The 15,399-nt window shown below is 33.4% G+C and overlaps 2 protein-coding genes across 2 annotated transcripts; both read right to left on the bottom strand.

Moving 5' to 3' along the window:
• Positions 1-986: 986 nt before the first annotated feature.
• LOC107643511 (AUGMIN subunit 2) lies at positions 987-4,023 on the bottom strand. The gene is made up of 6 exons (XM_016347178.3): positions 3,680-4,023; positions 3,478-3,594; positions 3,098-3,202; positions 2,916-2,984; positions 2,082-2,195; positions 987-1,644 (listed from the first exon to the last, which is right to left on the bottom strand). Exons 1-6 carry the CDS (start codon positions 3,806-3,808, stop codon positions 1,438-1,440), a joined length of 741 nt encoding a protein of 246 aa, XP_016202664.1. The 5' UTR covers positions 3,809-4,023; the 3' UTR covers positions 987-1,437.
• A 2,574-nt stretch (positions 4,024-6,597) lies between these two features.
• On the bottom strand, positions 6,598-13,081 carry LOC107643512 (uncharacterized). Its single transcript, XM_016347179.3, has 10 exons — positions 12,630-13,081; positions 11,203-11,572; positions 10,992-11,075; positions 9,658-9,767; positions 9,477-9,527; positions 9,106-9,249; positions 8,933-9,022; positions 8,133-8,239; positions 7,905-7,989; positions 6,598-6,941 (listed from the first exon to the last, which is right to left on the bottom strand). Exons 2-10 carry the CDS (start codon positions 11,312-11,314, stop codon positions 6,843-6,845), a joined length of 882 nt encoding a protein of 293 aa, XP_016202665.1. The 5' UTR covers positions 11,315-11,572; positions 12,630-13,081; the 3' UTR covers positions 6,598-6,842.
• Positions 13,082-15,399: the final 2,318 nt, after the last annotated feature.

Below are 15,399 nucleotides of genomic sequence, written 5' to 3'. Positions count from 1 at the left end.
TATCAATTAATTTTCTCTCTTAATTAGTGTGAAGAAAGGGATCATGAGGTATAGTTCTGCCTAATCCTAGTAGGTCCTAAAATGGCTGAGATGCATAACAACCAGCAAACCAAAAGTGTACAGATTTTAATTCTAGATCATAAACTAGTTAGATAGATGAAATTGAGGGTATTCACTGGTTGAGCTTTGTTTTCACAAGAAAACTTCGTCCACCAACTTCTATATGAACACACACTTTGAGACATACGCATGTCGCGTAATGCATCCTAGTTCTTCTTGTTCTGCATGTAATCTGGAAGCATATTTGTTTGTTCATGGAGCAACTGAAATGCAACTTTCTATTCAAAAACAACTAAATATGTTTCTTTCATCTGAAATGACCAAATTAATTCATCATCATGATTGCAAGTAGAAGTTTGTAGAATAGAGGCAACTATTTGTTGAGGGAAAGTGTTGCGTATCATCTCTTCATTTCACCCTAGGTCTCTATACATTAGCTGATAAACCCATTGTGGACCTGGAATAGTTTGAGTCGGTGTTGAAATACATTACCTTGTAGTCATGGGTTGTCATAGACGCAAATGCTTCTGTCATTACCTATTTTATATCATCCTCTTTTCAAGTACATTCCGTTCTCCTAACAAGCTTTTCCAAGTATCTTTTATAATCATAATAAATTATTACAAAGAATGGATGTTGTCATTCTTATTTTAATAATATTATTTTTTTACAAATCTATACAAACATACAATATAAAAAAAAATTGTGTAAACTGACACTATCAAAAATAAGAATGGCTTATTGTGATTCTTTAGGTCTGACTACATTTTTTTAATCATATATAAATGATTAAATAATTAAAATATAAATATAGATTCTATTGTAACTGAATGTAATTACCGTTTTTCATTCACTTGTATCTAAGACGTCTTTTTCTCCTCTACTATATATTTCATCTTTCAATTTCTTGGCTACGACCATAAGAGTTGCAAACTTGCAACATATTGGTAATCTTTTTTATTATAAACACTCCATATTGATAATTTAACAGCTCACCTTTCAAGCTAAAAGGTTACCAAGACAGAATAAAGTTAGGAGAAAGAAAATAAGTCTCTACTTTGTACATTCACAGTGTATAAGACTAAAAGCTGATTCAGGCTGGGTTTTAGATGTACAAGTGTACAATGCGTTTTGGTCACAAGCCTTGCAGCACTACAAAATTATTGGAGTTTTTCACATAGTAATCATGAAAGATTTTTGGTAAATCAAGTTAAAACAATTGATCTGCACAAACAGTTGGATGAAGTAAACTCTTCTTCAACTGAGAAAGGGCACAAGAAGATCCTATAACACTCACCTAGTTGTTTGAATCGTGGTGCTTGTTGAATTAATTCTTACTTCCTTCAATTTCTGACAACTATCTCAGCGAGGTTTGCTTCAGTTTTCCATTGGAGGTGGAGTCAGACAATTAGAAACTCCGGGCAGTCTTTGGGAAGGATCTCTCGCCGGAGTACTTGGTATAGGGGAATCAAATTGACCCACTCTCAATTTCTGTAGGGCTGCAAATGACTCTCTTGTGGCAGACATTGCTTCAAAGAAGCGAGTGCAAGATGCCAAAGCTACTGGAATGGGTCGAAGCATTTCCTATAAGGATAAAAGAAAAGGTAAAAAACTGCAAGTATATAAATTTATTTGTGTCATTTGTGTCATTAGGAAATGCTAATTTGATTAGAAACAAAAAGCTAACAACCAATAACTACAAGGAAAAAAAACTATATTTTGCAGTTCTTGGTTGTTGGCTCTTTTCTAGTTGTCAAATTAGCATTTTCCTTATGTCATTATTCGATCTGGGATGGCCTAAAATCAATTCCAGTTTTGCACCAGTTGCCTTTGAAAACAATTGATAAAAACCTTCAGAATATGCAACAGTCACAAAGCCTCTAAGGAGAACCTCCATTCTGTAGTATTTACTATCTACTGGTATACTTATCATATCAAATAAGGGTTCATGGATGCAAATATAAATTAACTAATGATTTATGACAAGATGTTGCCACAATAAATATACTGTAGAAACATACCCCCCAAACTGAAGGAGGTTCCTTGAAATTCTGACTCCACTGAAAATCTGCCACTGATGCTGTCAAGGCACCGTAATCACTAGCTGCCTTCATCAGTAGTTCAGAGAATTGTTTCTGCAAGAGTTGAAGAAATATATATGACAGAAGCGTTAAACTTTCTTAAATGGAAGTCTACTCTCATGAATCAATACAGCATTACATCAATTTTCAACTAAAAGTGGATGGTGTGGATATAAGGTAAAATTTGGATTAATTCATTCTTTCCCCCAAGATTAATAATCTAGACAATTCTATAAATATGTAAAATTAAAGGGAAAACAGACTAATTATACATGTGAAGTTAAAGGTAGTATCATAGGAATTGTTATGATTCCAAAATATCAGATTTTAGTCTTCAGATACAAATTTAATCTTTACATTACAAGTATACACACATTTTGCTCCAAAAAACTTCAGCTCAACAACTCGGGCACTGAGAATAATTGAATGAACTCAAGAAGCTAACACGACACAGTGCATAAACATAAGCCTGAAAACTATCTAGCGTCTACAGCAGCAGTGGAGAAGCCAACTAATTCCAATTATTTTACCCCATGGAGCTGAAACTTCCAGTTAGCAAGTGAATTCAAGCCAACAAATATCTTTGTCATGCTATGGACTAAATCTTGCTACATCACCAACTACAACACAAGATAATGAAGTGTGTCTCCCTGCCAATGAGTAATGCTACTAACACAATCAAAAACCATTCACCCGCCCCCCTAAATTAACAATTTTGCATGGAGTAATTTTTGCTATAAATCAGTAATAAATAACAATTATGATTTCACCAACCTGAAATTCTGCTTCTACAGGAATGCAATCAAGAGAATAAGGCTGCTGCAGGCGAGCTATGATGCGATCCTGCAACATTAAATTCGGTAAATCAACTTATCCCTAATGAACTAATCCAGGGAAACTACCGAAAAAGGAAAAAATACTGAAAGCAGGTATAATGGAGGGCACAGCCACATTACCTTATTCTGGATAACATCTTTCAGTATAGCGGTAATCCTCCCCAAAGTCTCAATTTTCTTTTCCATTTCACTCACATGCGTCAAATGCGCAACATTCTTATCATCCTACACAATTTCACAAATCTTATGAACTCTTACATCAATCATAAAGAGAAACTAATAAATCTCCCCTAAAAATTAGGCAATATTTTCACATAATTCACAAAAAAATTATACCTAACATGAATCTAATTTGCAGAATGCGAAAACACTACAATGGATTTCAGTATAGCGATGCTGGGAAGATCACCATAATTTACCATTTTACCCACAAACTTGTTTAAACTTTAAAGTATAATAATAAAATAAAATCGAAGGTACAGAATAGAAGAAGAAGAAACCTTGCGTCCTTGAAGTTCCACTTGCAAATCCGCGATCTTGCGTTGAACAGTGGTTAGTTCCCTCAAAACCCTGACCAAGTCCTCGCCCTTTTCGCCGCTACTCGGAAGAGAAGGTTCCTAGAAACAGAGAGAGTTGGTGGCAAAACCGTAATTTCAGTGAAACAAGATGAATGCGGAATCTGAATGAATGAATTATGCGTACCTGAGGCGGTGGTTGGGAAGCGGAGACGGAGAAACCAAGATCGGCGGCGATGGAGAGTGCGTCGGACATGCCACCAATGCGCCTGATAGGCTTCTTCCCAACCCAACTTGACTCGTTCCCCATTGACATTTCTCAATTTTCCAAGAAATAAATTGAAGAAGAAGAAGAAGAAGAAGAAGAAGAAGAAGAAGGAGGAGGAGGATAAAAGGGAGATATTAGAGTTAGAATATGATTTAATAAAAATTTATGAGCAAGCAACAGAGCCTCTGGTTTAAGTGTTGAACTGAACCACGAAAGAATGGAGTCTCTTTCTCGTCTTGGTTGGAGTATCTTCGCAGATCACATAATTAAATTTGAAATTTCATTTTAGTGATTTTAAAGGTTGTTTGACTCGTTTGACCAAACTATATTGCACAAAATTAATAATTTTCATGACCATCTGAGTAATTTTTTTATTTACTGTAAAATTAATAATTAAAAATTATTAGATTATTTAATTTATTTGATTAAATTATTATTTATGTGTAAATAATTATATATAAATTTTTAATTTTTAATTTTTAAATTTAAAAATAATAATATTGGACTAAATTTTTTATATATTGATAATTTTGTGTAAAATATCAGAATATTTGATATTTTAATATTTTATAATACTATAATAGCAGCACAATTTGCCACTGACATATAGTAAAAAAAAAATTAACAATATATAAAAATAAAATATTTTTTAATTATAAAATACTAAACGTTGTTTTTAGGAATTTAAAATTTTAAGATGGATAAAACGTTACTATTGAATTATAAAATCCATAAAAACGTATAACACAAAATCTGGATTATTTTTAGGGAATTCATCCCTAGTGGCTAGATATAAAAAAAATAAAAATAAATAAAAAAAATCTACTACTGTGATGGTATGGCTGTAGCTGTATGACGCTTTTTTTTCATGTAAATGACAAAATATGTGTCTGTTTAAATTTTATTAATTATTAATTTATATTTTTTTTAAAATAAGTTTTTACTTTTTTATTGATAAAATATAGGTAAAAATATTTTTGGTGAATTATGTGATTTTAATATGACAAATAATATTATTAATTTATTATTACTTCTATGTTTGATATTTATTATTTTTCAAGACTTTTATGTCCTTTGTAAGACATTTTTTTTTTTAATAAAGATATGAGACTCGAACCCGCAACCTCTTAATTAAGTATAGAAAGACTATGCCATTTGAGCTATTACTCATTAGCTCCTTTGTAAGACATTTGGTGATGATGATTTTTAAGTTTTAACTTTTAAGCATAATATACCTGACCATGGTGATGTTTTTATTGTTTTTGTGAATTTTTTTTCTAGAATATTATTTTTTTTTTCTGGGATCGTAATTTTAAACTGTGTCTTAAAACTTATTATTTGCTAAAATTTATCATTTATTAATTAGTCTTAGCATTTCAAATGGCATAAAAATCATGCTTTTCTTTTCGTTGATTATATTATGATATAATTTATAAAGCAGGGACAAAGACCCGAATATGATACAATACGATAAGAAACACACAAATTTTAATTTTTTATAAAATACGATAGCACAATAAATTTATAAAATATAAAATATTTTTTTATAATTATAATATTTTAATATTTTATTTATATTAAAATATAAATTATATATTTTAACTATTTTTAATATTTTTTAATTATATAAAATATTTAAGATATTTTTATGCATTAATAAATGAGAATATATATTATTTTTAAATTTATAATAAAATATAAATTAAAAATAAAATTGAACAAAATTGATGATATTAAATTTTTAATTTTATATATTATTTTATTATAATTCAATTATCTCACTTAAACTCCATTAAATTAATTAAATTTTTAAACTATTTAACTAAACAGACTAAACGATGTCATATCCAATTGATTTTCAGAGCTACTCACAGATAGGGGTGTGCATGGTCCAATTCAGTCCGAAGACCCGGTCGGTTCTGAACATTTTCGAGATTAATTTGGTGTGATTTCATCAGGTCTAGGGTTAGGTAAGGGTCTTAAAAATAGACCACGGTCATTATTTCGGGTTGGATATGGGCCATAGCTCGGGTCATTCGAACTCGGCCGATGACTCGGTCATCATACACAATTAATATTTTGTGTTATTAGTGATGGAAGATGTCTATTCTTATGTGGAATTTAAGTATTGTAAACCTTAATATTTTGTGTTATTAGTTATTATAAAACTATAAGTTAATGTTTTATGTTTAAAATGCATATGATTTTAGACTAATGCATAATATTGTGTTATTTGTATTGATTTAAATATTTGGTGTCATTAGACAATATTAGTATTAATTATGGTTATGCTTTAATTTCAGAAAAGAGTTAGTTCTTGTTATATTTTTTTAAGTGAATTTTACCATGTCAAATAATTGTTGGAATCTTGAAAATTTGAATATTTTCACATGCTAACTTATAGGAAGGTATAGGAAGGTATCAAGGTAATGTAATGTTAACAGCCCGATTTTCACCCGATTTTTACCTGATATAATCGTGACCCAAAAGTGTATAAGTTTCATCGGGTCTAAGGCCAAATTCAGGTCTAATAAATAGACTCAGTATATATTTCAGACCGGATCTGAATCACATCAAATCCGGTTTCATCCGACCCATGCACACCCCTACTCACACCCCTACTCACAGACCACTTACTTTCTTGTTCTTTTTTTTTTTCTCGTATTTTTTCCCTTCACGGGTTTCTTCTTTTTCTACTGTTATTTATTACAAAATTTTTTTATTTTTTCAAAAATTTGTGTTAATTTTTTTAAAATCATTATTAAAAAATGTAATATTAAAGAAACTTGTTCATCGAAAATTTTTCATAATAATAATAATATCAAACGAACTGTTCATATTCCCAAGAAAAAGCAAATAACAATTTTCTTCCAGAAATAATCATAAAGTACACTCCATTCTCACTTTTTCATAGCTTTAGCAGTTTACAATGATGCTCATTCCAAAAATTTTATATTCTCTTTCAAACTAAGGAACTAAGGACATCCTCGATGTTCCGTCACGATGAAAAATGCACTCAACGTGTATCAGGTTAAGCTGCGTAAATACTACTTTAACATTGCGGCTTTTTGTTATGGCAACATCAATCACTGAGAAACTTGCGTTTTTTACTCGTGTTCATGTAAGGTCTAATAACCCATTCTATTTGAGCTTCAGCTTGATCTACAGTTCCCAGCTTTATCTGCAACGTGTTTGAGAAAAATAGGGACATTGGGTTAATTGGTTAACAGTGAAAATAGCAACAAGCATAGCAATTAAAACTGAACTGAGACACCAAATAAAAAAAGAACTGGACTGCCGTCCCGTTGCTTCAATAGAGTTTATTATCAGTCTGATTTTAATAACCATGGTATTAGGAACCGGTTCGGTATTCAATAACAATCGGAACAATACATTATTTTATTTAGTAAATATGAAATAAACATTAACAAGCACTAGCATCTTGAGATTATAGAATAATGATGGCTGCTAATTTTGTAATACATGGCAATATGGATAGTTTTATGTAGTTCTTAGCGTAAGTTAAGCAAGTGTGTGGTAGAAAAAGAGACAAAGACATGCTAGGGGTAAAATAGAAAAAAGAATTATAGAAATGTGACCTAAAGGTGGTAAAACTGCCTCAACTCATTTAAAATAGTAGTAGATAGTAGAAAGTAGAACCATAGTAGTAACTAGTACGTAGATAATTTACGATTTTAATATTTGAATCTAATAAATTAAACCCCAAAAATAAAAAAGGTGGCCCGCACTGCTGCTAACACTAATAGATCAAAATTTACAATGATGGTATTATTAAATTAGTTTACATTTTGTCAAACAGCTGTGCTCAGAAACATATCCAAAAAAATATATATATCCGTGTAAGCAATTTTACAAATGGCTGGGGTAACAAAAAGGATATTTTTAAACGTAAAAGTAAAATATGTAATCAACAGAAAATTTTAACTTTTGTGCAACATTACATCAACCAAAACAAAGAAACATGTACACACATGCAAAAGGCAATCACTGAACTACAGTTTTCTTAAATTTAGTAGCATGTAGACAGATGTAGTTACTTTGTTTTGAGTGGAAGATCATCTTTCCTCATAACATAACAACAGACAAAGAAGCAATCAACGGTGAGGTTAATAGTAATGCAAACCTGATAAAGTCGCAACTCAAACCGCGGACCAATTTCCTTTAGTTCAATAGACTTCGGACCTCCATGCTTTTCATATATGTGATGCCTGTATAGAATAAACACTAGATTTCAAATGAGAAGGAAAAAAAACACTAACCAGCACAAGTTCACTGGAACATGAATGAATAACGGATATTTATAAATTATAATGAAAGGTCAAATGCATAAGATTGTAAATGCAAAACCAACCTAAACGATACATAGTCAGACTGGTTGGAAAAAGTCACAATACGTTTTGTGTCTGGTTTTGGAACTGGGAAAAGATACTTTAGAATGTTGGCAGTCCTTTCACCCAACTGTTTAAAGTCCAAAATGAATTCCAAATAAGATGAGTAGTCAGAACAAAACCAGCATAATTATTGCTATAGATAGTAATTACTTTCGATAATATTGAATTTGCAGAAGTATATATTCCATACATATATAGTTGGGAAATTAACGAATAGAAAAACTGGCCAACATAAACAAAATTCTAATCCCGAATCACAATGCAAACAGAACCAACCTTGCACTTTTATTCTTACAAGATCAATACATATATTTGCTCTGACCAGTAGCCTACTGATACATCATCTTTTTCATTCCAAATTAACCTAAGTTTGAATCTTGGTTAAATCATTTGTCGTCTCTAAGACTAATTAGTAAAAGCACCATTAGAAACCCAACTATTTTAATAGACCAATGCTTAAAAAGTTGACAATGTGCCTTCTCCTAGTCCTAACCTGTGCTCAAATCTTACTCTTAACAGTTTAAGCATCAGAGGAAAATCATTTAAATCACTTTAAAGTTTAAACAGTCAAGCTGCAACTGCTTCTAGTCCAATACAGAACATTATGGTTTCAAGACCAGACAAGATAGCATTGGCATGACCAATAGATATCTGAAAGACCAGTGGCAAATGCAACAGACCAAAGATCAAAACCATGGGCAGTTTCCCAATGACATTCGAGCAAGTAAAAAAAATAGAGATCATGTTGACTTATGAAAACCTTAGTTGAGAAATTATCAAAAATCAGATGTGGATAAGCCTCGGGCATTGTACCAATGGCTTTCTTGTCTTTAATTTCATGCCTTGTAACCTATATGGAAAAGAAACAACTCAGCATTTTGTCCATACAAATATATATTAGAAAAAGTAATACTTTTTAAGACCAACACTTACCACATTGAGCAATCCAAAATATGCAGTTGGACCATATGGCAGATGGCAGACAATTAAGCCATCCGGCACACCACGATGTTCATGAACCAACACAACATCTGTATAATCATGTGCACGGCAAGACTCTATAATTTCAGAAATAACCTAAAATGATAGTGACAACCATCCAAATACAAACACACAACAGAAAAGACAATCAATTATTCAGTTTATATTTTAGCTATATAATAACGATTATATTTTAGCTGTATTTATTATCATTACTCATTAGCAAGAAAACAATAAATGGAAAATCAACCAAATAGTCAATTATTCAGATTTTGAACGTATACAAGAGATAATAAATGGAAAGAAACAGTAACGGTTACAACCTGGCCACCACGATTCATTCTTTGTGCATTCGGAAAGACATAACTCAGCTCCTGAACATAGAAAATTGAGTGTCACAATAGTCAAAACATTATCCGGAATTTACTAGGACAGAAAAAAAGGAATAAATAAAATAGAACATTATGAAAAAAAAAATCAAGAAAACAATTGAAGTGAGAAAACCTTTACAAACTGTTGAAGAGGAGCACTTGGATCCCTGGAAGTGGTTAGCAAAATTTTAGGATCTTTTTCCGCAGCATGTGCATACTCATCATCAATGTGCGTTCTCGGGACTGAATTAGACGCAACAAAAAGTGGAGACAAAATTTCAGCAATCACATCAATGTCTCTTTTGAAATAAATCAATGCAAGAGAGAATAAAACATCAAAAAAGTTTATGAGGGAAAGGCAAAATAGCCTAAAAGCTTGGGTACCAGGAGACAAAGGGTGGATTTGTGATATTGGTTTTCAGAGGGGAAGGGAAGGAAGTTAATCCCTTAATGGATAGAGTAGAGTTCATTTTACTTTTCAATCCCTTCCCATCCATCTCTTTCCCTCCAAGAGCCCAAACTCATAAACACACCCCAAGGAATGATACAAATAAAGCTTATTTTGCTCAATGCCAAAATATTCTTCTGTATACATGTTCTCATGTATGACGCTTCGATTTATCAGGTCAGTGTCACATGTATTAGGAGTAAGGACTCGGAACAACTCGATGCTTTCAGTATGAATATAGTGCCTTTCTCAATAAAACATGACCTCTAAGACCTATAAAACTACTCAATCACTGAACAGGGGAAGAAAAAAGTAAATCAAAACAAACCAAAAACCAAGAATGCCATCAACAATTATAAATAGAGGAGTGCTAGGGGGCCAGCAACTTTTGTGTTTTGTAACCATCAATTGGCCATCAATAATGTTTTTAAATTTTAATGGTGTGAGATTACATCCAATGGTGAGAGATCACTCACTTTTCTTTTGATGGTTAAGTGCTGGCCACAAAACACAAAAGTTGCTGGCCCCCTAGACTTTCTCTTATACTTATAAAAATCACCAGAACTCACTATGATATGGGTTATTGTTGGCAACACTTGAATAATTAGAAAAGATACAATGTTTTCCCCTATCATATGCAGAGTTTCCACTTAGAGTTAAACTCCTAAACCAGACAAATTTTGTCTATTAAAGAATTAACCTTTTACGTGGCATGAGTCAAGTTAGTTAACCATCAATTATATGTCTATTCAGTGTTGTCTGTTTTGGTACAAAGGAGTTAAGTAGAAAGCATATAAAAAACTAGCAATGGTTATAGATAACTACATATTGAGTTGTGTACTAATGGATTATTATGTTTGTCTTTAATAGCTTCTTACTAAGAACATTACAGAACTCATTGGATAAAACAATGAATAAAATTAAATTATAACACAACATAATCAAATTCATAAAAAAATTTACTAACTAAATTAAAAAAATAGAAAAAAAAAGGTGAAGACAAAGTAAGAATATAACACCAGCTGTGTTTTCATCTTCGAGATCGATTTCTCGACGAAGTGCAGCCTCCTCATTCCTAAGCTCAGTAGGTATTGGCTTCCCTTCTACATAAAATTAAAACTAAACACATGAACTAACAATAATAATAAATAATGATAAAAATTTTCACGAAAACAAGTGAACTAAAATTAAAAACGGTAATGAAAAATTCATATGGAAGGAAGGAAGAACCTTGAAGTGCTTCTCTGATCTTGCGCTTCTTTTCGTAGAGCAAGCGTTCTTTGCCTTCTAAGCTCTTCCTGTATAAATACTCCCTCCTCATGCGAATATTTCTACGCAACATTTTGGCGGCAACCACACAGAACCAAACTGACTCGCAGAGAAGAGAAAGAGAGAAGAAGCTAAGTTGTCAGGTGGTACACTGGTGGCGGCGGAAGGAACGGAGGCCACGGAGGAACAGTGAGTGAGTGAGTGGGTGAATGAGAAGAGAGAGACGCTGAGTGGAGAGACGAGAGAGAGAGCTTGAGAGTTGAGCTTTAGAGAAGAGTCTGACCAGACACCAGAGCTTGTGAGTTGTGAGACAGTGAGGGAGGCTGATCCGCTGATGAGAGTAGAGAGGGATGAGATCGTTAGTATTTGCAACCCTTAGAAAAACGACGTCGTCCGAATTTGAAAAATTATCATGGCCGGTCCTGGTTTTATAAACCGGCCGAGTCATCGATTTTCATCAAAATCGGGCATGTCAGTTCGGCCTGGGTGGCTCAAACCCAGTCAAATTACCAATGTTCTAAAAATCGAACTAATGATCAAATCGTATTCTTTTTATAATAAAATATAAATAAATATACCAAAACATAGTTATGACCTAATATAAAATTTAAAATATCTAAATTAAAGAATAGAAAATTTAGTAAATTAATAATTTGAGAAGAACACACCAACCCAATAATCTCAAAAATAACAATAGATACACAATAATAACAATTTAACAAATAAGCAAAAACAAGACCTAAATAAAAAATCCAACAAATTAAATTGCAGTAATCTAATAATTTAGTAAATTAAAATAACAACAGTCCAATAAATTAGCAAATTATCAACTTAACAAATTCAAGAATAGAAAATCACAACAAAAACAAAAAAAATTAAAGACCACAGAACAACACAAAAACATTTAACAAACTAATAAGTTCACAATAACAGTTAAAACGATAAACAGAGAATAACTTAACAACTAAAACAAAGATTAAGACGGTAGAAAAATTACACCAAATTAACAAATTATAACAAGACAATAACACCACCATTAAAATTTAAAAGAAAGCAACAACAGCAACAGGAACAATTGAAAGTTACACAGCAACACCAACAATTAAATCACAATAACACAATAAAAGCTACACAGCATGACAGCAACAATAAACTTTGTCATAGATTAACTAGGATTATCAAGATTTCATGTTTTCAGCACAATTATTTTCGGTACATTACAAATAAAAAAGAAGCAACAAAACAGAGTATAACACAGCACAACAGCAGTGATCAGAGCTAATCATTCAACAATTCAATCTGAATAGCACTAGCAGCAGCAGAATCCTAAACCAAAGAACAAAGAACCAAGAAAAAAAAAATGAAGAAACAAATCTAAGTAGCACTACCTAAATCCTAATCCTTCGTTCTGACTTCTGAGCACTCTAAGCAGAGGAGCAGAAGCGCGACGGAGACAAAGGTCAGGCGACAAACACGACTCGAAGACGGTGGTAGATTGGAAGAGCTGCAGGTGAGCAAACGAAGGGCAGACTCCAAGATGCCGAGTTCGAGGAAGAAGCTGCGATTGGTGGGTTGGAAACTTCGAGCACCACGACCAGACAAAGACGGTGGTGCCTGAGCGCGACAGAGCAGACAAAGACCAGGGACTGACGCCGAGCTCGAGGAAGAAGTTGCGACTCTTGAATGAGGAAGAAGAGCGGACAACAAGGCGATGCCTGAGTGCGACGGACTGCGGCAGTCCTTGCGGTGGTGGCGAAGCTAGGTTTCAGGGTTTTAACTTTGAGCTTTGTTAATTTTGAACTGCAGAGAAGAGGAAGGAAGGGATTCTAACGCCCTTTCTTTCTTTTAAGTTCAAAACGTGGTCGTTTATTGTAAACCAATCGGGTCTTGGTTTGGTCTAACCGGCCAGTTCCCGACCTTTTTAGTGATCCATAAACGGTTTTTAAAATTGCAGTTTTCTCTTTAGGACCGAACCGCATATGTGTTTGGTTCCCAATCGAAATGGTCTAACCATCCGATCCGATCTGATTTTCAAAACCATGGCCATTGCCCATTGAGTTTTCGATCGAACAGGTCTGATACTATACCCAAAACAACGTTGTTTTAATTCTTGAGCCAAAAAAAAATAAATTCCATCAAAAATTTAAAATTATAACAAATTCCTTATTAAAAAAAAGCAATTGTGCTTAATATTATAATTTGAAAATTTTATAAATTTAAAATTACAATTATTTAAGATTTATTGGTATTTTTTTATTCAACAAATTCATCATAATTTTTTAAGGATTTATTTGATGTTTCATTTATAACTATTTTGTTTTAAATCGATTTTTCTGATCCAATATTGATTCTAAAAGCTGATCTTTAGTTGGTGTTTTTATATTCGACCAGCCAATTAGTTCTCGTATATGTAGTGTCTAAAAATATGTAAACCTCTCTTGTATAATGTCTCAAAATGTGTAAATTCATGCTTTGAACTTTTTTATATTAGTCATTATTCATTAATAATTAATTAAAAAATAAGAATAAATTATCATTTTTTATGATCAAATATTTGAATATTGAAAAAACTAATTCATAAAAAAAAAATAAAACTAACATTGTATCTATTCTGAAATAATACCTAAAATCAAGGTGATATAGGTCTAGACACGAGGTCTAGATTCCTTTGGATAAATGTTTTGACTTGTTTGCTAGGATAGTGGATCTATCTGATGTCCTCGTCTGAACGGTGGGGGTACCTGCAAGGAATTCCAATGCTTAAATTATCAAGAGCTTTAGTCAGGTCTAAGTAAATTGGGATTGAGAAATATCTGAATTTGGTGGGGTATTTATAGAGGCAGGTGATTACTTAGCCACCACTCTCGATTCTCCTCATTTACAGCAGTGGACAGCTTCTTCTCCAATATATGGGGAGTTATCCAGCGTTAGAGTAATGGATGAGTTGATGGTGAATATTTGGAGTAGTGGGTTGACAAGGTCTTACTTGTCACTCAAATAGGGTGGGTACGGTTCATAGATCTCGTACCCCCGAGTAGGTCGGGTGGGTCGATCCGTGTGGTTAAGTAGCACAATTTGCGTGAATCTGTTGGGCTTTTTTGGATTCATTGTTGAAGTGAATGTTTATTTGGACCATGGTTTTGGCCATGTATAAATAGTGCCCCTACTCATGATCGAGCTTACGAAAATCGGGATCTGAGCAAAGAAGGTTGTCGTGTTGTTGTCATTTTGCTTATTTGTTAAAAAGTCATAAAAATGCAAAACTTCTTACTTTGATAGGTCAATATGCTCGACGTGATTGGAGCAATGTAGCTAGACAACTCGACATGATTTGATGGGACTGTCTCTTCGTCTTTTCATAACTGTCACTCTTGTTCTTCCAAGTTCCCATTTTTCTTTGTTTCCAACGGTGCTTCCAAGGTTTTCAGGAGTTCTTTGTTGCATTTCTTGCCACTTCAATTTTAAGGTGGGTGTTTTTTCTTCTTCCTTCTCTCTGTATGCATTGTTGCACTACAAGAAAAGCGCTGAAAATCATCGGATTTACTATCGAATTTAGTGGCAAGAGCACTCGATCAACGAGGCTAAGCGATCTGGCGAAACTGTGGATTTAGCAACGGATTTGATGAGAAATTCTTCAAGTCAACAAATGGGCGCCAATTTTAGTGTCGGATTTACTGTCGGAAGAATCCAAAAATAGACACGTTAAATGGAAATGCTGTGTTTTCGTGATCCGAACCGTGTTACCGTTGGAAATATCCATCAGTAAATCAATCATGTCCTAAATTGAAACTGTGAACCCCTCCCCCTTCATTTCGAATTCCTTTTCTCTCTCTCACCTTCCTCTCTCTCTCTCTCTCTACCCTCTCACAGTCTCACCTCTCAATCTCTCTCTAGCCACTGCCACCTCCGCTGCCGCTGCTTCTTTGTCATCTCTTCCCTCTATTTGCATCCCTTCTCTCTTCATTTCCTCTGCGATTGAACCAAAACAGGGCACCCCTGTTTGAGCTACTCTAGCCCCTATTTCCCCATCATTTCCAACGAGTCACTGCCGTCGGCGCCACCTGCTTCAATGGTTGGCCTCCACTGCTGGTCCAACCCATCCCTCCTTCCCTTTTGCCCTGGTGTAGTTCTTTGCTTACAGGTTTTTGCCCTTTTTTT

Source organism: Arachis ipaensis, chromosome B5 (assembly GCF_059453495.1).
Source record: "Arachis ipaensis isolate K30076 ecotype BB chromosome B5, ASM5945349v1, whole genome shotgun sequence".
Lineage (NCBI taxonomy): Eukaryota > Viridiplantae > Streptophyta > Magnoliopsida > Fabales > Fabaceae > Arachis > Arachis ipaensis.
This window is presented reverse-complemented; position numbering and strand designations above follow the sequence as displayed.

What these genes read in the sequence shown, in the direction of transcription:
- LOC107643511 (XM_016347178.3), bottom strand. Translation starts at nt 3,808, where the DNA reads ATGTCAATGGGGAACGAGTCAAGTTGGGTTGGGAAGAAGCCTATCAGG. An exon ending in CTTCCCAACCACCGCCTCAG is followed by an intron (nt 3,595 to 3,679) that starts GTACGCATAATT and finishes CTCTGTTTCTAG; the next exon opens with GAACCTTCTCTTCCGAGTAG. An exon ending in TGGAACTTCAAGGACGCAAG is followed by an intron (nt 3,203 to 3,477) that starts GTTTCTTCTTCT and finishes GAAATTGTGTAG; the next exon opens with GATGATAAGAATGTTGCGCA.
- LOC107643512 (XM_016347179.3), bottom strand. Translation starts at nt 11,314, where the DNA reads ATGTTGCGTAGAAATATTCGCATGAGGAGGGAGTATTTATACAGGAAG. An exon ending in TTGATAATTTCTCAACTAAG is followed by an intron (nt 8,240 to 8,932) that starts GTTTTCATAAGT and finishes GACTTTAAACAG; the next exon opens with TTGGGTGAAAGGACTGCCAA. An exon ending in TTGAGTTGCGACTTTATCAG is followed by an intron (nt 6,942 to 7,904) that starts GTTTGCATTACT and finishes AACACGTTGCAG; the next exon opens with ATAAAGCTGGGAACTGTAGA.